Source organism: Alternaria hordeiaustralica (assembly GCF_023758085.1).
Source record: "Alternaria hordeiaustralica strain BMP 2776 chromosome Unknown scaffold_1, whole genome shotgun sequence".
In the NCBI taxonomy this organism is placed as follows: Eukaryota; Fungi; Ascomycota; class Dothideomycetes; order Pleosporales; family Pleosporaceae; genus Alternaria; species Alternaria hordeiaustralica.
The window spans coordinates 3,772,244-3,797,138 of NW_026056773.1; the positions used below are offsets into that span (position 1 = coordinate 3,772,244).

Genomic DNA, 24,895 nt, shown 5'->3' on the forward strand with positions numbered 1-24,895 from the left:
TGCTCTGTCTCTTCCTCCTCTTTCCAAAACACCCACACCAAAAACTCTAGACAGCTTCCGTAATGTCTCTCTCGCCTCCCTCCTTCTCAAAACATACTCCCGTTACTTGAATGGTGTCTTCGCCTGCCTTCTTGCGATACTTCAAAAATGAAAACAAAACAACCCCCATGTGTGCTCCGTCTGCCAGAACGTACCTGCCTACTTTCGTATGGTTTTGCGGTCTCTCTACTCCACAACATTCCCAAGGTCGGCGATCAAAATCTGAAGGCCGGCGACTCATGGTTGCTGTCTTCTCCTCCCGCCCAAAAAGAAAATCGAACACACGTCCAACATGGTGTTCTCCAACTCCTCCTGGGGTTTTCCAAAAAGAAAGACTGATCGACTATGTGTTCGGCTGGCCGAAATACCACCCCGAATCGTTCATGGCGGGTCTTCCTTTCTTCTCCTCGCACATCTCTGAGAAGCGGGAACCAAAAATTATCTGAACATGGACGATGATTTCCGCCTCTCCTTCCTTGCCAAAAAACAGAAGACGATTGCACATGGCGTTCTCTCGTCTCTCCTGGGAGCTCAAAGGTCATACAAGTATATGGCATGTGCTTCCAGTATCGAAAGAAAGATGCGGAAATTTATGTCTGTCCGTCTTCCTTTCCTAAAAAATACCACACCTGTCTGTTTTATGATCCTGTGGTTTCGAAAAACGTCTTGGCAGACTACATGAGCTTCTGCGAACTAAAACAACCCGTCTTTGTTCCCATGTCTCCGGCAAAAGTACGGTCTCATCCATTGCATGAACAGAAACGTCTTCATGGACCATGCATGTCCGGAAACAGTAGCAGAAGAATATGATGGGTGCTGAGACTGCTTTATGCAGTTTACGATTTCTGTGGATATACCAAAACACAACCTGAGTGTCTACATGTTGGCGAAACATTATCGCTATGTGCGCAATAAAAGTGCTGCTTGCGCTTCTTGTCACCCATGCCTCAAGTTTGGTCGTTGGAAAGAGGCTAGTCGGCGGCGAGGGCGTGTATAAAGGTCGCGATGTTGTGCACTCCTTCTTCTTCTTTATCACTCACTTCTTCCTGTGGTTTACCAAAAGGTACCAGGTCTTCTGTTATGGAAAGACTAAAACTGGAAGAGTTCTCTGCTATGACTGCTGTGTGGCGAGACGTTCTAGAAAAAGCAAAGAAACTCAGCATGAGTTTTCTTTCTCAACTTTGGCTTATACACATTCACTGTCGAAGCTTAAGCCTTTCGCATTTCACATTAGAAGATCCGAGGTCAACATGGCATGTCGCAGTCAAAGTTGCGCCTTCCGCCACGACTGACACCCACACTGTATCGTACAAAACCATCCCGTACACACAAATTCTACCTGGCAAAACCCATCGTCTTACTTCATTTACATCTCCCTCAAACCCATCAGTCCACCTTTGTCAACAAGACCTTCCCAATCGCCACAACCGCCGCTTTACACAGCACCCTCACCCCCTCCTTCACACACGGCTCCTCCGCAAAATGTTCAAACCTACTCTGCCACAGCCTCCACCTTCCCTCCGAAAACCCCGGCTCTCCATTCCAAAAGTCCGTCTTCACCGCGATACCTCTCTCCAACCCTTCTCCAAAGACCGAGTTGCCTAAGCGGTACATGTGAGATGCGCCTGTGACGACCCAATCAGCTGCGGCTATTAGGTCGTAGTTTAGCACGTCGTCGGCACCGATCGCGGAACGATCGAGGGAAAAAGGGCGAATGTGTTTTTCGACCTCGTCTTCTCTTGATTCTCTTTCCTTCTCGAGCGTGTCACGTAGGTGAAAGAAGCCGAACATGAAGTATCCGTTGTCGTATCCAGAGGTGGCTAGTCTGACGGTGAAAAAGTTGTAATTCACCCATCTACCACCTGGCGTAGTGGGCGCCTCCTCATTCTCCCGATCTTCCGGTGGTTTGCACATATATCGTAGTCCAGATATGCCGTCATAGTTTTCCCGGTGCATGGATTCGAAGTGGTAGTAGACTGGGTTTGGCGTGGGGGGTATGGCGCGGATGGCGGGGAGGAGGGCGATTATGCGGGAGTGTGAGGAGATGAATTGGGCGACTGTGTCCAGGAGTAGATTTGTGACTTCGAAACCGGTATCTTTGGGTTTGCGTGATGTAGAGACGGACTCCAACATTGCTGACGCGATTAACGAGGGCGGGGTGTCTGTGGTACTGGAGAGGTAATATGAGAGGATTTTGGTGCATTCTTGGAAGGCATTGTCACCGGCGCTGGCTTTTTGGCTGAACCATTGATTCATACTGGATAGTTTGGGTTGTAAAGGTTGTTGGGCGAAAGTGGTGAGGCCGCGTTCTGTTGTTGTCCCATTAGCGGAGAGCCTTCGCTTGTTTCGGCAAGGGCAGGGTTGAAAGCGCCACACTTGCGCAGCAACATTTAAGCGCCCTTCCGCCCTTTCTCACATCAAGACCGACCTACATCTCGGTATCTGGGTACCATTTAAAATCGCCAACCGCAAATCTTCGTAGCCACATGGCAACCTTCCACCCCTTCCCTCGTCTGCCCTACGAGCTGCGGATGCAGATATGGGAGATGACAGTTGAACCCCGCATAGTGGAGGTCAAAGTTCGTTGTTATGACCCAACTCAGGATAATAGCTTTGGTTTTTCAACTACCACGCCGGTACCTCCCGTTCTCCAAGCATGCCGAGAAGCACGAAACTATGGACTGTATAAGAAGTGTTTCTCTGAGCTAGCTCTGCCTGGCTACGGAGCGCAGTAAGTATTGACATAGAATAAGACAAGACAATGCATGCTAAGTGGCGATGCGGCATGTAGGTATGTATGGGCTGACCTCGACATCGACACTATCGATGTCGGAGAAATTCGTTTCGATTTATACGAAGAAGTCGCAAAGTCCATTCGCTACCTGAAGTTCTCTATCGACATGGAGTCGTTTCGCTATCATAGTAGAGGCTTCCGAAACTTTGTGAATGTGAAGGCAATCTGGATCGTGCCTGATTATGGACTCATCCACTGTGTTGGAGCTACAGAAAAACACTATTGGCCTTGCGGTAAAGAAAACGTATACTATGTCGATCCAAGGAATCCTGAACGAGTTTTTCGAGGCCCTGATGGGGAAAAGGAGATTTATGCTCTCTATGGACCCTATGGACCTTATGGGCCCAACGCATCATGATATTGCGATAACTCGTTGTCGGCGACCTCGCCAACGAGCCCTCCCGACTAGTCTCTGAGAAGTACTACAATGAAAGAACTGTGAACTCAATGCGTCACCAGAACCGAGATGAAGGTCTCGCATTCTACTTGGCCACAATGTAAGTGCCAGCACATCGCCTTTTATGCTGTACATGCCAAGCGGATATGAAGTTGCTAACTATATGCAGCGTAGTTCTCGCACGTACACAGTAAGGGAGGCATGCGCCATGCCAGGGTCTGACCGTGCCGCACCCTGACTGTTCCGGACTTTATCGACCTTCCCGTTACGTCTACCAGATGTTGGATGTCGTGAATTAAGCATTGCACTAGCACTAATTGCAGCCGTTACCGTTGCTCCCTTGTGACCGCTAATCATTTCCTGCGTGACTTCATTCCAAAATTCGCACCACACTCGTTCTATCCCACCAGAATCTCACCATGAAGTCACTCTTTCTCTTATTCATCGCTCTGCTAGCCCGCCAAGTCATCTCCACAGGCTCGCCCCTGTATCAATACGACCCCAATACAGTAGAAGACTGCGTCGAATGGTACAACAATGGCGAAGGCGATACCTGCGAAAACGTTCGCAAATTCTTTGGCATCACCCCAGGAGAATTCGCAGCCTGGAATCCTTCCCTAAACCTTGACTGCGAACCATGGCATCCATCGGTATCATATTGCATCGTTACCGAGACAAAGCTGAACGCTACGAATCCAACGACGACTTCGTCCTCGCCGATACCTCCTAGTACGACCAGTACCATTACCCTCGCTCCGTCCCCGACCGTCTGGACGCCACTCGGCTGCTACGAAGAGGACTTCGCCATGCCGATTCTCGAACAGAACATGAGCCCAGATGGCGACTCCTCCCTCACCATTCCAGAGTGTAAAAACAGCTGCTATCGTGGGGGTTTTGGTTTCGCTGGTGTACAGCACGGCAACCAATGTTGGTGCGGTAGCTATGTTGGCGGCAATTGGGCGAGTGATCAAGCGAGCTGCAGTTTGAAATGCACTGGCGATGGGGAGACGTTTTGTGGCGGAAGTGGGTTTCTCAGCATCTTCAAGGCTGAGGAAAACCAAGAAGCTGTTTCCGCTACCACGTCTGCCACTGCCACTGATACTGGATCTGACAATATATCTGACACTGCCTCTGCAACCGCGGCCGTGTCTAGCGCTGCTGCCAACAAAGTCGGTGTGATAGTGCTGAGTGGAGGCTTTTGGGGACTACGAAATACATTCTAGTCGATACATGTCTCACTATTAGCTACTTTGACAGACACAATGAACGAGATGATTCACATTCGCATCAACCATGGGAACAAAGCACGACGTCGTAGCCTCTCATTTTGGGCGCGCTCACCGCCATCGGCACGTGTAGAAGTTTAGCACTAGGGAAGTGGGCATAAAAGGCTTGCGTTCTACCACCCGTTCACTCTTCCATCACTACCAAAACTTTCCTTCATTTCCCCGAAAAAGATGAAGATGCGAAGGCATGTCTACTGTTCCAAAAGTCGCAATTCCAAAGACCGATGTGGCTCTCTTCTCCGCTCGCTCAACACAAAACCAAAGAGGTTCATTTCCGACTTTTATGCTCCTCTCCTCCACTCTTCCAAAAAGACTCAAAGTCCAGAACACCTGCAGACTTTTCTCATGTTGGTGGACCAAAGAGACCCGGGCAACCCCTCCATGACTTCGATATCACGACCTGCGGCTACTAAAATCCCGACGCGTTGACAGAAATGTCTGCGTTGTCCTTCGTCCTGCTTCCTCAAAAATAACGAAACTCTGCATGGAAGAAAGGAATGACTGTCGCGTCTCCCGTGTATAAATTTACCACTTCGACTTCCTCCCTCTTTCCTTCATCGACATACACCTCGTCGGTGTTTTACCAAGACTACACTTGACAATACCATGTGGCGCTTTTGTACCAAAATGTTTTTCGATAAATCAAAATGTTCCTGCTGTCTCTGGACTGCGCAACCACAAACATCGATATGTCGAACCAATGCCTGTCTTCCCGCTCTTTCCTCCAGAAGCAAATGTGGATTACATAATCTCACATTGGACATCATCATGCAGTCCAGAACTGAAAAGAAACTTACGGAAGACATATGTTGTTCGACTTCGACTGAAAGCAAGAGCCTTACAACATTATGATCTGGTCTCTCGTCTCCGCGAATGTCTAAACACTAAGAGTCAATATTCATACTCTATGATTGAGAACCATCAAAGGACTTCACAAACGGTTGTACGAGCGTATTTTGTACCGAAGTCAACGTGAAGCTGTTTGATGTTTTTGCTTCCTCCTCTCCTGTCTTTCCATTGCTCGATCAAACAAAACATCAAAAAAACTCCATATTCACTCAAATCCATCGGATCAGAAACCATGCGTGCCTGCGAAAAACAGAGTATGCAGGGTTATGTGTTCCTGGATCTTGTTTTCGCTCGTATAAAATATGCCCGATACAAGCGACATGACTGTTGTCGGATCGAATCCCGAAAAGCAACAAAAGAACCAGGCAACGACACGATGATCTTGTCGTGCTAAACAATTTTGGCATACTGTAAAGAGTGGACACAACGATTTGAATGACTATTTGTGTGCTGGAGTGATGGACAGCGTTGATGAATACATGTGTGTTTGGTCGAGCTGGAGATAAAGCTTTGAAATAATACATAGCCACGGGTGAGGCGAGTGTAGCTGAAAGGTGTCGAAAAACAACACGTGGCAGTCTTGCCAACTTGTAGATCTATGGGGGGTTGGTTCCGAGGTGAGGATGCTGATCATCATCATCATCATGAAAAGTCCCGCTTAGCTCTGGTGTACATCACTGGGTCTGCTGAGGGTGTCTCCTGTTTGTCCAGTCGAAACAAGAAAAGAGTAGTAAAGTAGAAATGCACTATGCCATTCATGCCTCTACAGCATAACGTCTTAGCAAGACATCCTACATCCGTCGCAGCCCCACTAGTACTCAGCAGCCGCGCTCTCTCAAAGACAATCACTCTTCTTCGACCTCTTCACCGCAGCGCGATCAATTCTAGGGTCCAACCTATTCATAAGATCACTCTTATGAGGGTTCGTCGTCGATCGCGGCTCGCCCCTCGTAGTACTGGGTGGATCCACTCTTGCGTCTGAAAATCACAGTCTATTAGCATAAGCGCACGCCGAGGCTGCCGTTTGCTGGGCACCTTTGCGAAAAACATGTGGCGAGCCACCTTCAACAAATATGTGCGACAGCCTGCGGAGAGTGAACTTACGGCTTCGGCGGCGAGATATGCGATGAAGTTCGTCGTCTGAGTCGGGCGAGTACCTTCCCGACTCTGCCGAGTTCTCAGAGCCGTCATCGTACTGCGGTGCAGGCTCTGTGGTAGCACGATTCGGAGCCGGGTATTGTTCTGGTTCGACGTCTTCATCAAGCATGTTCAAGACGCTGCTTTGGTGTGTGGGTTTCGGCTGGTGGTAGGAAGGCTCGGGTTGGCTGTAGCCGGGGCCACGAGCCGATACTTCGTCTGGCATATACGTTGTCGCCTGCTCAGGTGGGTCAAGCTTCTGGGCAGCCTCGAGACCTGAAGCGCCGCTTATCGAGCCGCGGAGACGGTGTATGTTGGGATGATCCGTGTACTTCATTGACTCTTCGTCCGATCCGACCGTAAAAACAGGATCGAGCTTGTTCGCAGCCTCTAATCCGGATGAGCCGCCGATGGAACCGCGGTGTTCATGCGGAGGGTTTGGGTCATGCTGGGATTCGTGCGGCGGGTGCCATGCGTCGTCGAAGCCTTGCGATGGCTGCCATTCGGCAAAGTCTTTCTCGGCTGTACAGCATCAGCATCAATTTGGGCAAGGTGCTGAGAACAGGAGTTCGGATAGTGTATGTAGTTATTTGGAATACTCAATCTCACCTGTGCCGTCTTTCTGCGCTGTATGAAGTAATGAACGAACATGAGCTGTGACGTCAGCGAGAACAAGCGGAAGAAGATCGGTAGGTACGAGGAAAAGGGTATATTGATGTTGAAGTGCTCAGTGTATCGTCTATCTACGTGTTCCGTAGCCCGTACCGCCAACGTTCGATGTAGGATCAGCGCGATGGTCTACGTCCGAGTCGAAGCGCGGGTCCATCTTGTTGCCAACGTTTGTGGAATGCGGTCCAGAATTTGTAGAGTCGGTCGCGGTACCTCTGTGGTCGAGGTCAGAGTCGTATCTGGGGTCGACCTTGTTGCCAATGTTGGAGTTGTGCGAGCCGTAGTTTGTGGCCGTGGTGCCGGTCGTGTTCATGCGTTCGCGGTGGGCATCGGCGTCAGCAGGAGTAACACCGGCGTCGGCAGGGTGGCCTCGGTAGCCTCGATCCCACTCGTCGACTCCCTTGTTGGCAATTTCCTGGTTCTTGGTTGCGCTCGCCTTGTCGCCGCTTGCTTCGTCGACCATGGACATGGCATTGCCTCGGATGGCCTCGCCAGTTCCCTAGATATTGTTAGCATGAGTTCGAAGTGAGGTAACTCGAGAGATTGGTATAAACCGGGGATGTTGAGCTAGGCGCATGCATCGCAGTAATAGAGCCAACTTACGTGAACCATGCCCACACCCTTGCGAATAGAGTCGCCGAGAGTCATGTTGGATATGTGGATATTAGGTGTATTATGGATAGCAGTTGAGAAGCTTGTGTAGTTGTGGAGAGACGCGTATAGGTTGGTGTATCAAGGTGTGTGTTGAGAGTAATCGTGAACAAGAAGCCATGAGGGGTGCCGACATAAGTACTCGACGCGGGCAGTAGCTGCCACGCAACCTGCTTCTGGGTTTGCCATGATGTGCATCGTTTGCGCGTAGTTTGGGAAAGCGCATTGCGACATAGGCTCGACGATGTGATGTCATGCTCGGAATTTCAAGGACGCGCTGCCGGTAGGGCTGAACTAAGCCGTATTGGGGTTCCCACGCGTCGAGCATGACATCCGGCACGTTGCGGTGGGCTGCATGGCTACGAGGGCACCTCATACAAGGGAAAAAACCTGAACAGGTCTGGAGCCTGCATCAACATTAGGGCACCTACTTTGCAGGTTTTTATGCTTATGTATGCTGCAGACCTGTTTAGTTTTTTTCCTAGGTTGACGTGAGGGTGTGCCATAGATGAATGCATCGAAACGAATACGGACATGCAAATCTTTGCACATACAGTTGAATGATAATGTCTAGAGATAACATGTCTTTCTCTAGTGTTATTGTCAAGTCAGTCATGCCAACCTACCAACTACACTAATATGCGCAAGCGGTGAGACGCTGTGTATTCGAGCACTTGAGGTACACTAATTGACAAAGTGTGTTCATTCATTCATTCATACTACAGAACACGACCAGAGCCACCTTGCAGCCTCATGACTAGCGACCAGGGTGAGGATTTCGGGCGTCCCACATCAGCTACTCTCAACTCTCGGCATTGTGTACTTCAGCATGCCATATTGAACATGTCCACTGTGTACTTGCGCTCTTCGCTAATAGACCATCTCGAGGCGGAACATGAAAGGGGAGAAAATTGCACCAAAGAGGCCAAGTATGGGGATATTGAAATCTTATTCTCTCGAGGAGGCTTTCGTAACGTTCATAAACTTCTATGTCCAGACATGCGACTTTTCTGTCCTCAACTCCATGATCGCACCACCTCTAGACCGCGTCCATGTCACTTCCGTCTCGAGACCTCTTGCACATCCACCAACGCCGTTCCCCATCGACCAAAGATATCTCCACTCCTGGCTGTTGGGAGGCCGTTTAGGCCTTGCCGGCGGTGTAAAAATCGTCAAGAGCCGTTCGAAGGCGTTGAGACTGAGAAGGTAGTTAGTATATGTCTCACATGCACGTCGAATAGCAAAGCCTACCATCGTGGCTTCTCCAGCCCTGACCCACACTGTTCGGAAGTTAGCATGCCTTTCTCGCTGAACACATAGGGGGGTAACCGGCCTCGTGGATCATAAAATTTCGATTCGGACGTTAGCTGTAGACCTTAGAACAAAGGGGGTGGCTGCTTACTTTGTTGGGCTTGTCCTCGCCATCTGGGTTACCCACCTGGGTCATAAGGTAGTCCTTCTTGTTGAGGACGTAGTCGCGGACACCGGAGAGGTAAGCCCATTGCATATCTGTGTCGAGGTTGACCTTGACGACACCGTATGAGATAGCCTGACGGAAGTCATCGACGGAGCTGCCACTGCCACCGTGGAAAACGAGGAAGACGGGCTTATCGTCCTTGGCGTTGGTCTTCTCCTTGACGAACTGCTGGTGCTTCTGGAGGAGCTCAGGGCGGAGCTTGACGTTTCCAGGCTTGTAGACACCGTGTACGTTTCCGAAGCCAGCAGCAATGGAAAAGTACTTAGAGACTTCCGACAGACTGCGTACGAAGTCAGTATGTCTCACGTGGACTTTGAAAAGTCAAAACTTACGTCTTATAGATGTCGTAGATGTCCTCTGGCCTAGAAAAGAGTTAATACAGCTCTGTAGTGGGATTTGTAGAGGAAAGTGACATACTGGGTGTACAAGCTGTTGTTGTCGACGTCCTCGTTGTTTACACCGTCCTCCTCACCACCAGTGATGCCGATTTCCATCTCGAGGAATTGCTTCATGGGAGCAGCACGTTCCAAGTACTTCTTGGTGGTCGCGATGTTCTCCTCCTTGCTCTCCTCCGAGAGATCGATCATGTGGGAGCTGAAGAGGGGGACGCCTGCAGAGATGCCAAGTTAGTAGTTGTCTCGATGCACTTCGTACAGTCAAAACTTACCGTTGGCCTTGAAGAACTTCTCATCCTCATCGAGCATGCCGTCCAACCATGGCAGAAGCTTCTTGGCGCAGTGGTCGGTGTGAAGAACGACTGGGATGCCGTATGCGGGCGCAATGGCGCGGATGTAGTGGGCACCAGCGATGGCTCCCTGGATGGAAGCGCTCTGGTCCTTGTTGTCGACGCCCTTTCCGGCGAAGTATGCGGCACCACCCTGGCTCATCTGCAGGATGATGGGGGACTTGGAGTCGCGGGCGGCCTCGAGAGAAGCGACAACGGTCGAGGAGGAGGTGACGTTGATGGCAGGGATAGCGTAGCCCTCGGCCTGGGCGTGCTTGAAGAGGTTGTAGACATCCTCACCGTAGATGACACCGGTCCTAGAGGGGGGAATGTTAGCCTCAGCTCGCGATCATGCGAGCGGGGTCGATGTAACTTACTTGCCGTTGAGAACCTTGGAAGCCATGTTGATTGTTGTATCGGGTATGTATTGGGTATGTGTTTGAGTGTATAATGGAGAATACAATTCAGTGTCTGAAATTGTAGAAAGGTGTGGTATGGAGAGAGAAGTTTGCGCAGTGTTGAGAGCTATCTAGTTAAAGTTCAAACATGGTAGTGGGGTTACCGGACCACAAAAACCACCCCGCTACTGTAATGACCGCAGCAGTGACGCAGCGCGCAGCGTCGCGCCAGCTTCCCTCACCCAAAGTCGACCTACCCGCGCTCGAGTAAAAGCAAACATCACCCCACAAAAGTCCCGATACGCTATATCTGATACCATGACCTTTGGTTTGTCAAATTCTTTTCACACCGTGATGGCGCTGCGCTGAATCACCGCACTCCCAACCGTGGGTGATGGCAGTGCGCAGTGACATGGGCCTGGTCTGATACACGATGATGCTTCACGGCCGCGCTCTGAAGTCATGGCGGGGCCGCTTTCGCTCGGCAGCGCGGAAGTAAAGTGGGCTGTCTTTTTCACATTAGCTCGGTGAAGCATCATCGCAGTCCACAGGTGACATGTTGCCCGAGTCTCGCCGCAAAACGCTGTCGCTTTACGCCTCGAATTACCGAGCCAGCCACTTCTTCCATGTTACTCAGCTCCGTCCAGGCATGCGCCAGGTCCCACCAATGAAGTCACTCTGATGATGCTGGATTGTACACATGCGCGATATCGTGATCGTGATTGAGGCGTTGTCTGATTTTTCCGATATGCGGAATTCTACGTGACATGGATGGCACAGGTATATCTTTACAGCGAGGCGGAGGGATCCTCGGAAGGTGTGGCCTGGGCCTCCAGATGTCCGAGGTTGGGGTCTGGGGCTCGTAACAGCCGGCTGCTGCAGCCTCATGATTCCGATGTCTTCGCTCTGACTCGGATGTTCCTCACCATAGGCTCCTCTACGCCGGGTAACCGTATCTCCACCTTGAATGTGCCCAGCTGCTTCACACGCGATGTGTCGCCCTCCTCATGCCCTGAGAGGAACTTGACGTCCGCCTCGTTCAGTATTACGCGAGCCGCCTCGTCGTTGTGGGCGAGCGCTCCCCTTATGGTTGCTACCAGATCTGCAGTCGAGACGGATCCGTAGATGGCGTCTACATTTGCCTTCTTGCCCATTGCGGCTGCGGTCAGAATGTCTGCCGCACCAGACGCACCCATGCGGTCTCTGGACTGGCTCTCTTGCTCGATCCGTTGGCGGTAGAAGTCGATCGTGGGCGGTACGAAGGCGTCGAGGAGTTCCATGGATCGTGCAGGCTGTCCTTGTTAGTATGCGTAGAAATGGCGGTTCGATATAAACCTACGCTGAGTACGTTGATCTCAATCGGCCGCACGTAGTGTTTTGGCTGCTTCGCGAAATCGTCCTCCTCTTCCTCGACCTCCTCTAGATTCAGTCGTACGCCATATGTGAAGTCACGGGCCATGTCCACATCCTGCGCTTTGAGCTGCTTCATCTGGATAGCGGGTACATAGTCGGCGACGCGTGCGGGAAACCATCGGTTGCGCATGAGAGACGGGTTGAGGGGGACATATGAGCCTTGATCGTATTAGCCATATTGACTGGTGATGTTTGCGGTCAGTTTGACAGCTTCACTGGCTTGCCAGAGCGCACATGTCAAACTCCTGCAGTAGCTACATCGTACCTGCGCGACCAAATCTTGGCACATCCTTCAGCAGCTTCACGATAATGTTGCGCTCTGCCTCCTTCGCCTTCTTGGAGATGCTGCGAGTCTGCTGGGACCCCCAGACGTCCAGGTTCTGCCGCGTCACCCTCCTGATGCATGACGTGCACTGCGGGAGCAGCGTTGACGTCCTCAGCGAAGCCATTGCGCGTGTCGTGGTGAGATTGGATTAATCTCAAGAAAAATGCACGACGTCCACCAGATGTGGAGATCCTTGCGGCGGAGGGCGGAAGGTGCGAGTGGCCGGTGCTACTTGCCGTAGGCTCGGCATACTTTGCGCCCGCCTCACAAGCAAACGACAGATGACGGCCAGCGCAATATCCCAAGCTGGCCAGCAGTCAGACCATGGCTTCTGCAGCAGTCGGACACACCCTACGCCATTCCCATAGCATCTTCGCCGCACAACCTTAGCACGACCGAGCACAGCGTTCGCGACACCCTACACGACCCCAGTTTCTCCATCCAATCCCGCGGTAGCGGAAGTGACAAGCGCCGCAAGATGCCTGAGAAGCCCCTCACAATTGCAACCTACGCCGCAGGAGCCTCCCTCGCCGCCATTACCCTCGTCTATGTCTTTGGCCCGACGTATTTCCTCGACGACGATGCGAATGCAGCCAGCGGCAAGAAGAAGGGCGTAGTCGGCCTCAGCAATGCCGCGAATGACTGCTTCATTAATTCGGTGCTGCAGGCGCTCGCCGGCTTGCCAGACTTGCGCATATATCTCATAAGAGAGACGCATCGGCGCATGCTCGACGGTCCCGAAGTTTATGATGTGGACCCTGAAAGACTCAACGCCGAGACAGGGACCGCGAGGCCCGCAAAGCTAGAGGGTCTACAGCGCGGCATCCTCACACATGGACTCAAAGAGATTCTCGACCGGCTGAACGAGCGCCCCATATACAAGAAAACAATATCTCCCCAACCCTTCATCCGATCGCTCGAGCACGCATTCGGCACCCGCATTAGCCGGCAACAGCAGGACGCGCAGGAATTCCTCCAGATCGTCACCGAGCGCCTGTGCGACGAGTACCATGCCGGCGGAAAGGCCAGGCGGCAGGCTACACGGGCGGGCGCGACCATCACAACCGAAGACGGCGCATCGGAAAGGAGGGATATTGAACGTCAGTTCGGCGCAGCACCCCCTGAGGGTTCTAGTAGCCATGGTGTAGAGGAAGAGCCGGAAGACGATGAAGCACCCGCGGATGAGGAGGGCTTCCCGTTCGAAGGCAAGATCGAATCGCAGATTGAGTGCCAGACATGCCACTTCAAGCCGAAGCCTTCCGTATCGACCTTTGTCACCCTGACACTCAACGTACCGCAAGCCTCCTCCACCTCTCTCAATGCCTGTCTCGACGGAATGCTCAAGGTTGAATACATAGACGACTTCAAGTGCGAGCGCTGTCGGCTGGAACATGCGCTAAGGAGCAAAGACCACCAGCTATCGCGAGCAACCGATTCGGATGCACAGGCTCTGCTGCAGTCAGACATCGCGAAGATCCGACAGGCATTGGAGGATGATCCTGAGAACCCGCCTGAGGGCGTTGAGCTTCCGGACTCAAGCCAGGCACCCAAGCGTCGCATAGCGCGCCACATGTATATTTCGCAATTCCCCAAGGTTCTTGCGATACATCTGTCGCGATCAACGTTCGCCATCGGTGCTGCCTCGACGAAGAATCTCGCCAAGGTTGCCTTCCCCGAAGCTTTACCGTTGGGCGGAATACTACACCGAAAGAACTACCGTCTTCTTGGAATGGTCACACACAAGGGCAGCCATAATAGTGGCCACTACGAATCCTTCCGTCGTCAAGTCCAGCCTCTTCCGTTCTCCACGAATGCAACACTCGGTACCGAAGGCGCATACAGCCGGCAGGCCAGCCCATACCCGTCAGCAGCGCCATCGGTAGCGCCTTCAGCCGTACAAAGCCCGCGCATATCAGCACTTAATCTTCCCAACACCATCGACCGCGGGTCACCAGTCCCATCCACACCCACACTAAACTCTCCCTCAACACGATCGCTGTCCTCACAAGAGACCATGCCTGCGTCCTCAAGAGGGCCAGCACCGACTTCTGCACCACGCATGTCCGAGTCTGATCCACTACAAATGGCATCCTCTTCCACCGAAACAGGCACCGGCAGCGATTCCTTGTCACGTACGAGGAGTGTACGATCACTGAAGGAGCGAGCATCGGAGAAGGCCTCCTCGATAAAAGAGTCAAATCCTCTCAGGCGCAAGTCAAAGAAGACCAGTAATAGGTGGTGGCGTATAAGCGACGACAAGATCAAGGAGAGTAAGACATCCGAGGTCTTGAACATGCAAAAGGATGTGTATTTGCTGTTTTACGAGCTGAACAAAGTCTGAGCCAGGTCTGGTTGGCTAATGTATAAAGGAACGACAGGCATGCGGCACTGCAATTTGGACTGATACCAGTAGTGGTGATGCAGCAGAAAAGCCTGGATTAGATATTACTCGCTATGAAAGCGAGACACGAATGAAGAACGTGTTACATAATGTAATTGACGCAAGCTGTAACCTTAATCATTGTGTCCCTACACTCATATCTATGCGCACTTCCCTAAACCACTCACGTTGGCCATGCGTCGTGAATGCTACCTTTGTCTCATGGCTTTATCAGCGATGATATCATTGGTCAGACCCCACGTGGCGCTCCTTCACCAACGATAACCACCAATGGTCAGGATGCCCAGCCTGCAATGCAACGCCCTTGATGCTACGCTCATAGATCAACCTTAAATCTCCCCTCACTTGCGTTGACCGGTCACTTGGAAAGGGAATCGCAACACACATTTGCTCATCCTTGGGCCTTTCAGATCGTCCAAGACGCGCCCATTCACAACGGACAGAACGAGACTACGAGGCACATAAAGCACTACCACAGTTGGATCGATTCTAGCATCAAGCTGTCTTTCGTCAGGCTTCCCAATTTGTATCAAGACTTCGAGCAACAACAGTCATAGCGACCAGCTTGTGTACTGCACCAGTCGCTAGTCTTACTTTAAACCGTTCCTTCCTCATTGGAACCCAAGCTCCCACCAGTAAAACCAATATGCCAAGCCTCGAAGCAGACGAGAGCGCCTTCCTCCAGGCCGTGGGAAAGCAGACTTTCACGAACCCGCCCCGCGTTCTCATCATCGGCGCCGGAAGTCGCGGCACAGCCTACGCTGAAGCCGCACAATTTTCAACAAACTCCATCATCACAGCAGTATGCGAGCCCAATGACTACAAGCGCGCCGATTTCGGTCGGAAGTTCATCTGGGGTGACGGAGGTGAGGCCAAAAATCACCAAGCATTCTGTGGCTGGAAAGAATGGAAAGAGTACGAGACCAAGAGAAGAGAGCAAGAAGGTACCGGCCATGACGTGGAAAAAGGCATCAATGCAGTCTTCGTATGTGTACTTGATGAGATGCATGAAGAAGTCGTCTGCGGTATCGCAGATATGGGCGTGCATATCTCGTGTGAGAAGCCGATGAGTACGAGACTGGAGAGCTGCATGAGAATGTACAGGGCACTCAAGGCACCGGTCGGTACAGGCGAGGCGAAAGAGACAATCTTCGGTATTTGCCATGTGTTGCGGTACTCGCCGCACAACATGTTGCTCAGACATCTGGTACTGGAAAAGGATGTCATTGGTGATGTGTTAAGTATTGAGCATGTTGAGCCTGTTGGGTGGTGGCATTTCAGTCATTCCTACGTCAGGTACGACATGCGTCTCCATTCTGGTAGACATTTATGCTAACGGCATCAGAGGCAATTGGCGGAAAGAGTCTAAGACTGCGCCATCGCTTCTCACAAAGTCCTGCCATGACATTGACTTCCTCATGTGGATGCTCTGCTCACCTGGCCCGAATGCCGAGAATGCGACACCTCATCTACCCTCATATATTACATCTACGGGGTCTCGCACATTCTTCCGTAAAGAGCGCAAGCCGAAAGCAGCAGGTTCGGCCACAAACTGTCTGTCCTGCGTGTACGAGACAGATTGTGACTACAGTGCAAAGAAGATCTATCTCGAAAGGCACCTGAACAACGGAAACGCAGACTGGCCAGTCAAGATTGTGAACCCGGAAATCGAAGACATCTACAAGACTTCCGGTAAAGAGGCAGCTGGAAAGCAGCTTCTCAAAGACCTGGCTGAAGACTATAGCAATGAGACACCGATTGGTGAAGTTGAACGACGTCCATGGTTTGGGCGATGCGTCTGGGAATCGGACAACGATGTCTGTGATGACCAGATGGTGGCTATGACTTGGGAAGATGATCCAGTCGGAAAGGACTATAATGGCACTCCTATGCTGCATGGCCGGGGCGCAAAGACTGCGCAGTTCCACATGGTCGCATTCACAGAGAAGCAGTGCGAACGGCGGGGTCGCATCTACGGCACGAAGGGTGAGATTGAGTACGACAGCACCAACATCAAAGTACACAACTTCTCCACTGGGCAAACCAAAACTCACAGCCCTCATCTCGCAGGCGGCGGTCACGGGGGCGGAGACGAGGGGCTTGCGCGACAATTCCTCATGGCGGTTAACGCTGTAGACTCTGGCGCCATGCCCGCGTCAGACGCTCAGCGGAAGTTTCTCGGATGCGACCTTGAGGAAGCGTTCCGGAGTCATGCCATGGTTTTCGCGGCCGAAGACGCTCGAACGAAGCGCCAGGTAGTCGACTGGAAGAAGTGGTGGACCGAGTCGGTGGAGTCGCAATTACACGAGCGGTAACTACCTGGCATGATGACAGTTCAGGCGGGCAAGGAGAATACGTCGGGTAGTTTCCTTTCGGTCGCCGAAGATGACGGCAAATGTACGTAGGCGCCTAGATCAAGGCATGACCATCATGGCATCGGATGAGGCTCTTGCGAAGCTTATGAAACCGAAATGAGGGCTGCCAAACCTCGCGCCAATCCGCTGTCAGCGCTCGATGAAGCAATACTAGCCCCAGGCACGTTTGACAGTTAAGCTCCGCTTTCAGGCAATTAACGGCCATTTTGCAGCCGGTTTCGGCTCGTCTGGGCTATATTTGGTGATTATGCCAAAGGCTAATACTTCCGCTTAGGGGTGGATATGGGCGCTTAATAGACCATGAGGCTCAAGAGACGATGGGTAGGGCTGGAAAATTTCTCCACGAGAGCGTTTCCGGGTGCAACGTTTGATAGTATGGGCGCTTGGATTGGCAGATGGGTTGGGGCCAGTCAGATTGCCCGGTCTGTGGTACATTGGACGAGAACGACACTCGCGCTGTCTTCGGGAGCGTCCGAACGTCAGTTTGCGCTGCTTCGTAGGCCATGCTCAAGACGCCGCTGGGGGCTGTGCACAGAGTCGAAGTCGCATGGCATGGCGGATGCCAGCGCAGCAGGTGGGCGAGGCCCGAGACCCGGAAGAAACTTGCTTGACAACAACGCGGTGAACGCGTCGACGTGTGGGCGGTCTAGGAAGCGTGTTATAGTCGTGAATTCACTCTCTCCGCCCATTGTGAGTCACTCGTTCGTGCATGGCGGGCATGCGGGAAGACGCATATCGCTCCGCAGAAACGAAACGCTGGAGCGTTGTGGTCCAATCAAGCCGCCCTCGTCCATCGATGACTCTTAACGGGCTGCAGCTGCCCCACGCAGCGCGGGACCCAGCACGGACGACACGGCAGGCGCTAAGCGGACAACACCACGCCCGTCGATTCGTCCCTTCGCGCTGCCAACGTCAAACTGCCGCCCCAGCGCCCATCGAGAAAAGTCCCTCAGTGTACTACGACACTAGAACTCTGCTATGCGGCGCCGAGGCTGCCGGTTTCAGGTTATCCAACCGCCCCATGTGCAGGCGCGTCGCTGGCCCGCTTACCGCTTCGGTATACCACTTCATCGCGGCAGCCATTGACAGCGCAGCATTCCATGCCGCCATACTACATCGGGTATGCAACGCTGCAAGAATAGCAGACCCAGAGTCGTTCGCTAGCCACGTACTCGCCCAAGCCAAGCAGTAGCCACGCTATGTTTCAGACGCCTTGTGAGGCTCGAATGCTGTAGAAGGATGCTCTGATACTGCCGCCAGACCGCCAGAACGTAGTCTACCGGTCCAAGTCCCCGGGTGCTGGCCCTTCGATGGATCGTGTTTCAGATGTTTTAGCGCGAAGTGGGCGTTGGTTCTCGTGTCTCTACGCGGGGAACAGTAAGGATAAGAAGTCTGTCTGCGCCGCAATCAGCCAGTCCATCAGCTTCTTCAAGCACTTCATTTAGAGCACTGCCCGACGAGTCGATCGTGTCTCATTTCCTTTCTTTCTCCATCTTTTGCGCTTTTGTCTTAGACACCTAGAGCTGGCCTCTTCTATTAATCGCTATTCGATAATCTCTTCCTGTTACTATTCTCAGTCTCCACAGCGTAAGTCACTGCTTCTATTCTTGAGTTGATTCATTGGTGCTGATTGGAAGTAGTCTGGTAGCTTCACATCTTTCATCATGTACAGCCGTCAAACAACACCCCCGACTGCTCCCTTCAACTACATCCCGGGCAGCGTCGGCTCGGACGTCACATACTACTCCCAGGCCTCATCACCAGAACCTCACATTTCTGGCCCTACTCCTCCACGGTCACCTGTTCGCCAATATGGACCTATCCTCCTCCCCAAGGTCCGTATGCAAGATCAGGTTGCCGAGCCCACCAGTGGCCCCATCAGACATCGCAGGACGACGTCTACTTCTTCCAGCATCGGCTATGCCTACAGCCCATACTCACGGCCAGCCTCGATGGCGCGCCGTGGATCCAGTCCTTTCAACCACAACATGCACAACGTTCACAGCCAGTTGACTTCTCCTGTGTCAACTGCTTCCTCATACGACTTCAACCTCTCTACCCTGAACTCTCCCATCACATTCGCACAGCAGCCTGAGCTTCCTCGTCGATCCTCATATATCGGATCGCAATCTCGCTCCACATCGGCTAGCCGAGCCCGCCATGATCGCTCTGCCTCTGCTGGAAGCGTTGATGAGCAGGTCATCAGCCGGTATGGCTTCCCCACCTACCGCAACATGCCCAGCTACGTCACTGCTTCGAGTGCGCCTCAATCCAACTTGAGCCTTGTTACCTCCCTTCCTTCAGCATACTCCTCGGTGCAGGACATGCCCAGCTTCACCTCCACCTGCTCGCAAGACTTCACTATCCCAGAGTTTGAGGCCGCTCCAGCTGTGCAGTACCCCTCCTTCACCGACGTCAGCTTCGACAGCTTTCAGCAAGTCCCGGCTACGTCGTCTTTGGTTGAGTATCTCTCTTCTGCCAACCCCTCCCCCTCTCTTGTTCGCCGCGTCACCAGCGCACCACGCGGCATCAACAACCACTTCTGGTGGGACATCCGCAACCTCCGCAGCTGGGAAGACTTCAACATCACTACCATCAAGTCTATTCCATCGGTGCTTCCCCTTCTTGAGGTTCCCGTCCCAGCCAACTACCTTCCTCAGCCTTGCCGCCAGAACTTGCAGCCGGAGAACGAGTCCGCGCTCCAAGACATCTGCACCAACTACTACGCCAACAAGGTCAACGCCGCTCTCAAGGTCGCTCAGGGCAACTCCCACATGGTCATGCGCTCCATCAAGCCCGTCGCCGGCCAACGCACACAGCCAGAGTTCGTTTCCAACTACCCCTCCGACTACGAGAAGACTCTCTTCGGCGACAGCCGTGGCCGCGTCGTCGGTCTCGTCAAGTGCTATGACCAATGGAACACCGGTATGCGCAGCGAGTCACCGCCCAAGCAAGTCCTCTACCTCCAAGGACTCGCCCACCTCCACCGCGTGATGCGCGAGCACGGCTGCCGCTACGGCTTCATCATGACAGAGATCGAACTCCTTTGCGTCCGCTGCGGAGGCCCATCTTCCTTCTCCACCCCTGATCCCACAACCGTCAACGCCCAAGCCGGCGTCCCCATCTACGGTTACCTTGAGACCTCCGCCCCCATCCGCCTCTCCACATCCGGTTCTCACCCTGAGACTGGCGACATTCAACTCACTGCCGCCCTTGCCCTCTGGTACCTCCACATGCTCGCCAAGGAGAACCCCTTCGAGGGCATGGGTACCTGGCGCATGGATGTTGGTGGCCCCGCCGCACTCACCAGGCAAAACTACCTCGAGAAGGATGCTTGGATTCCTAAGCCCCAGCTCGGCGAGAAGAGGGAGGCGAAGAGGGTTAGGGGATGGGTCTTTCCCGATGAGCCGCTTAGTAAGAGGGAGTGTGGCAAGGGAAAGAGGGGTAAGAGTGTGGGTTAAGATATGGGTTTGGTAATGGGTTATGGGTTATGGGTCACGGTTATGAGGTATGATGGGATGATGGAATGGGATATGAAAACATAGCTGCTGGTCAGCATAAGCTCTGCTTCTTTTTTGCATTGAGCGGCGTTTTATCTTCTTGGGTTTTAGCAGCATTGCACGGCGTTCTTTGATTGGGTAGCATTTACATGGCGCGCATTATTTTACAGATCAGATAGTATCTATACTACTTAGTTCAGAAGCAATGGTATTTCTCACCATCAATATCTTGGTTCGCATGCTTGGTGTGGCTGGTGTGACTGGTGCTTCCGTGTTGGCGCTGAAGGCTGAGCCTTGGGTCTACGGCGCGCATCACGTGTGCTGGCTTTTGGGACGAGTCTTTGGGGTATAAATACCGCTCAGCATGCCATCACTCTCCTCCATCTACCCATATTTCTGCGGAGTCTCTACCAAAAGATCGGTCGCCACAGAGCATGTTGTTCCTGCTCCTTTCCCCCAAAAAAACGTTATTGTCAACCGATGACTGTCTTTCTGTCTTCCAAAAGGCCAGTGGAAGGCCCGATGTCTGCGACTCTGCCAAACACACCTTCACGTTACCAGAACCCGGTCTCATTCCCTTTCATGGAGACGAAGAATCCGAGCGATCCCCAAAACACCAAAAATTACCCCATACAATGCGATGTTCTTCCGCCCTGCCTTCTCGCTTCCAAAAACCTACATGAACATGCCATGTGTTCGGCGAACTCTCGAAAATTGAAATCGACCAGTTACATGGGCTGTGCTTCCTCCGTCGAGCATATAGAATATCTCTCGACCTCTCCGCATTCTTCGCTTCTTTATTACACTCTTTTCCTCAAAATACCAAAGAGCCCAATTTCACGACTCATGGAGAGTTCCGCCCTTCAAAGTGCGAAACAATGTGAACATGTTGTCTTCCGCCTTCTCTTTTCCATTACGATCTACTACAAAAAACCTAAAAGTATTTTGGGAATGAAAGCTCTGCGGTCCAAACAACAACAACGCTAGCAACATGCTGTGCTCCTCGTCTCCTGCAGGCAAGAAACATTTCCACCTTTTACTTCCGTAAAAATCAAAAGCTGGAATCGTGGACGACATGGAGAGATTCGGCGATCCGAACAACAACACCGCTAAAGACATGTTGTCTTCCTCGCCTTTATCCAGAAAAGGCAATGGTCAACATTCATTGCCGCAAAACCCGAAAGCTTGTACCAAATATCCTATGGAGAGATTCGGCGGTCCGAGAAATACCACCACTAGCATCATGCTGTCTTCCTCTTCTTTACCCGGAAACAAGCGACCAACATCGAGTTTTATGAACACCGAAACTACGTACGGCTTACAACATGACGAGGTTCGGTGGTTAAAACAACAGCAACACTAACAACATGTTGTCTTCCTCTCTCTCCTTCGAAAAAAAACCCCCCTGATCAATTTCCGCTTTTCGCAATTTAAAATGAACAGGCCGTCTTCCTATGAAAAGTTTCTGCGACTCAAATAAGAGAGACAAATCTGTCATGTTGTCTCTCTCTTCTTTCTGCGAATCCAAAACGACGAGCATTGTGTCTATGATCTGCCTGGTGCGACTAGAATCATGGAGGCGGCGTCCACATGTTCGCTCGAGAACAAGACGAAGAAAACCGTCGAGCAGAGTGATATATGGCGTTTGCGCCTGGCTGTCCTTTCGACCAAAGATGGTTATAAGAAGCTGTGATGTCGGCGTTCCTGGTTCTTTCCGCCCCAATTCCGATTTCCTGAAACAGCACACTGAACAATACATGTCTGCTAGCGCCCGCTCTACGCCTATATAAACTTCTCGCTTCTCTCGGTTCTTGTCTTTCTATATCACTTCCGCTCTTGTCTTCTCCAAAAAGGCATGCAACCGCTGTCATGTGCGTGTTGGCCGCTCCAGAAATGTTCACCCAACAGTGTTATGGTGTGTTGTGCTCGCTCGAAATTTTCAAAGATCTTCGAGAATATTGGGATGACTGAAAACACTTTCCCGCCGGACATGTCCGAATGCGCTGGAAGATGAGCATACTTATTAAAATATTTGGCATCGCATACATGACGCTGTGCTGCTCTCTGTCTTTCGAGATGACGAGTAAAAAGCTAAAAGAAAATAGCTTGCTATTCATGTTGGCTGTTCTAAAATGCTGCCCCAGCCACCACATGTTCGGGAAGAAGACGTTGCGTCTCTCTATTGCTCGAGTCGAGGAGCCACCGTGCGCCTGTGGGCTATATAAACACCCTCAAGATCACTTCTTCTCTTCTTTATTCTACATCCTCATCTAGAGGACTCCAAAAAGTTGTTTATGCTGTTTTATGTTCTTCTCTGCGTCTTTTCTTCCTCCAAAAATGACACCAGACGTCGTCATGGTGTCGACCGGACTGCTCTTCTTCCACAATGTCGACACCTTTACCTTATGGTACTAAAAGCATCTACCAGAACAGTGATGTCTTCTCGGTCTCAGCGCTTCCCCAAAAATCGCGAGACAATATCCATATGGCGTCGGTCGGGCGCTTATTTCTTTCAAAAAGATGACATGAGCAATGTATGCCTGCTCGAGAAGCGTACTTGCGATACACGCCTGACTCCTTCGTTCTCCGCTGAGCAACCGAAAATAGTTCGTCGACATGTGATGATCCTCTAGGCGCATCCGATGAGGCGCTGGTATCCGTTCATTGGTGTGCGCATAAATACCGTGTCTGCCAGCTCTTCTTCTCTTCATTACCTATATCCTTAATAGAGCTACCAAAGACACAAGAAAGGGAACGATGATTGCGTCTGTCGCCTTCCTCCAAAATCAGTAATAAGAAAACCCGATGACACAGTCTTTCAATTTCTCTAAAACAAACATGGAAAGAATTATGCCATGCGCCAGTCAGCCGGCAGCCCAAAAATGGCTTCAGACCACCCCATGGAACCGTACGCATTTATGAAGCAGGTCATGTTGGGTGATGCTGCCAAGAGGGACAAGTATAAAAAAGTCTGCTTCTCCGTTGTAGTTCTTACTGCATCACCTACACTCCAGTGTGTTCCAAATCGAATGAGCAAGCTCGCGATGGAGAAGGATCCTTTGTTCGACCTGAAATGAAAACGTCGTCAAGTTCATGTGCATGACTGTCTCGTTGGGTTTTCGAGTTGCGAGATCCAAGTATGGTGAAGAGACAGTCATGCAGCTGTTCGCAATGTTGGTCACAGCCATGCTATTCCGTATTTTCGAATGAATAACATCAAAAACCTGCGTCTTCACTTTCATGACCAGTTCCTGGCTTGCCTCGTGGTGTATAAATACTTCCATTCTCGGATTTTTGCAAACCTCGCTCACCTATCTTCTATATTCTTCATATAACAAAAGTGTTGCCGAACCTCAGGATGGAGGTTCGGAGTGTTCTCATCAAAATGTCAGGGTCAAGGTCGTGATGGTGTCTACCTCTCCAGCAATCTCGCAGACAGTCTAGGATGAGATCGTGCTGCTGGTCGCAATCTTTGTGAAAGCTCCATGTATTTGATGCTAAAATTCTTTTCGAATTTTCAAATGCAGGGAGCTGGCAGTCATGGTTTCGTCGACTGCGCGTTCGTTTTGAAGCTCCAGGAAAGCACATGTATTGTGCTGGCATGTCGCCGGTACCTTGACTGTGGCGCTGCGCACCCAGCGAGTATGCTTGCTGCGTGTGCGAGCGCAGGTCTCGGGTGATTGTGGCAAACATATAGGTGTGGTAGGCCTGTGGTGTGGTGCGGATGCAAGCGGTCCGGCAGTGACAGCATTTGCCGATAGGTTCTAGGCGCAGGTGTGAAGGTCTAGATCCTGTGCGAGGACGAACACGACGAATGGGTAGGAACCTGTTGTGAGATACTTACTGCTTTGTGTGTTGCTTCAGGGTCCTATCGATGTCAATGGCGCCTGCCGTGTACGCTATTCCGATGATGCAGGGTACTCTAGATCGAATGGTAAGTATGAGGCTGCAGGTACGGCTTTGTCTGCGAGCTAAGGCGCCGCTACTCGCCAGTGAGAGGTGTGCGCATTTTAACGAGTCGACGTCTGGATGGCCGCTATGATATCGCACGATGCAAGCTGGGTCGCTGGAAGGAACGACCGGTCGCGTGTGGTGATGAGTAAAAGCATGCATCGTGGTGGTGTTAGACAGGGAGAGTGCATTGACCGCCACGTGCGCTAACGATGCTAGGAGGGAAAGCCGCGATTCTGATCCACACAAAATTAACTACTGCCCCTCCATCATCACGTCCCGCACAAGCTGCACAAGCCCGACGAGGCGCAAAATCGAGGGAAAAAGCACGCGTGCCTTTATCCTGACACAGTCCCTCCCGCCAATTCTTACCCCAACGCGCTGCTTGCGGGTGCAAAGACAGCAGGAACCTCGCCCGAACCCCCACTGCCCTTTCTCACCGCACCCACCCGCCGTCCTGCTTAGGCCATCTCCCAGCCCTCCGCAGACGCTGCCGCACATTCGCAACC

At 51.9% G+C, this 24,895-nt stretch overlaps 6 protein-coding genes across 6 annotated transcripts; 3 read left to right on the forward strand and 3 right to left on the reverse strand.

The window, feature by feature from the left end:
- Positions 1 to 6,279: 6,279 nt before the first annotated feature.
- On the reverse strand, positions 6,280 to 7,819 carry J4E84_001221 (uncharacterized protein; the record flags this gene model as incomplete). Its single annotated transcript, XM_049383855.1, has 4 exons — positions 6,280 to 6,357; positions 6,414 to 7,024; positions 7,250 to 7,670; positions 7,775 to 7,819. 4 exons carry the CDS (start codon positions 7,817 to 7,819, stop codon positions 6,280 to 6,282), a joined length of 1,155 nt encoding a protein of 384 aa, XP_049249373.1.
- A 1,147-nt stretch (positions 7,820 to 8,966) lies between these two features.
- J4E84_001222 (uncharacterized protein) lies at positions 8,967 to 10,426 on the reverse strand (the record flags this gene model as incomplete). The annotated part of the gene is made up of 7 exons (XM_049383856.1): positions 8,967 to 9,020; positions 9,074 to 9,102; positions 9,206 to 9,579; positions 9,632 to 9,661; positions 9,717 to 9,909; positions 9,967 to 10,340; positions 10,401 to 10,426. The coding sequence occupies 7 exons, from the start codon at positions 10,424 to 10,426 to the stop codon at positions 8,967 to 8,969; spliced, it is 1,080 nt and encodes a 359-aa protein (XP_049249374.1).
- An 879-nt stretch (positions 10,427 to 11,305) lies between these two features.
- On the reverse strand, positions 11,306 to 12,283 carry J4E84_001223 (uncharacterized protein; the record flags this gene model as incomplete). The annotated part of the gene is made up of 3 exons (XM_049383857.1): positions 11,306 to 11,713; positions 11,761 to 11,993; positions 12,100 to 12,283. The coding sequence occupies 3 exons, from the start codon at positions 12,281 to 12,283 to the stop codon at positions 11,306 to 11,308; spliced, it is 825 nt and encodes a 274-aa protein (XP_049249375.1).
- Positions 12,284 to 12,637: 354 nt separating this feature from the next.
- J4E84_001224 (uncharacterized protein) lies at positions 12,638 to 14,500 on the forward strand (the record flags this gene model as incomplete). The annotated part of the gene is made up of 1 exon (XM_049383858.1): positions 12,638 to 14,500. One exon carries the CDS (start codon positions 12,638 to 12,640, stop codon positions 14,498 to 14,500), a length of 1,863 nt encoding a protein of 620 aa, XP_049249376.1.
- Positions 14,501 to 15,206: 706 nt separating this feature from the next.
- Positions 15,207 to 16,875, forward strand: J4E84_001225 (uncharacterized protein; the record flags this gene model as incomplete). The annotated part of the gene is made up of 2 exons (XM_049383859.1): positions 15,207 to 15,856; positions 15,906 to 16,875. 2 exons carry the CDS (start codon positions 15,207 to 15,209, stop codon positions 16,873 to 16,875), a joined length of 1,620 nt encoding a protein of 539 aa, XP_049249377.1.
- Positions 16,876 to 18,599: 1,724 nt separating this feature from the next.
- J4E84_001226 (uncharacterized protein) lies at positions 18,600 to 20,396 on the forward strand (the record flags this gene model as incomplete). The annotated part of the gene is made up of 1 exon (XM_049383860.1): positions 18,600 to 20,396. One exon carries the CDS (start codon positions 18,600 to 18,602, stop codon positions 20,394 to 20,396), a length of 1,797 nt encoding a protein of 598 aa, XP_049249378.1.
- Between the last annotated feature and the right edge of the window lie 4,499 nt (positions 20,397 to 24,895).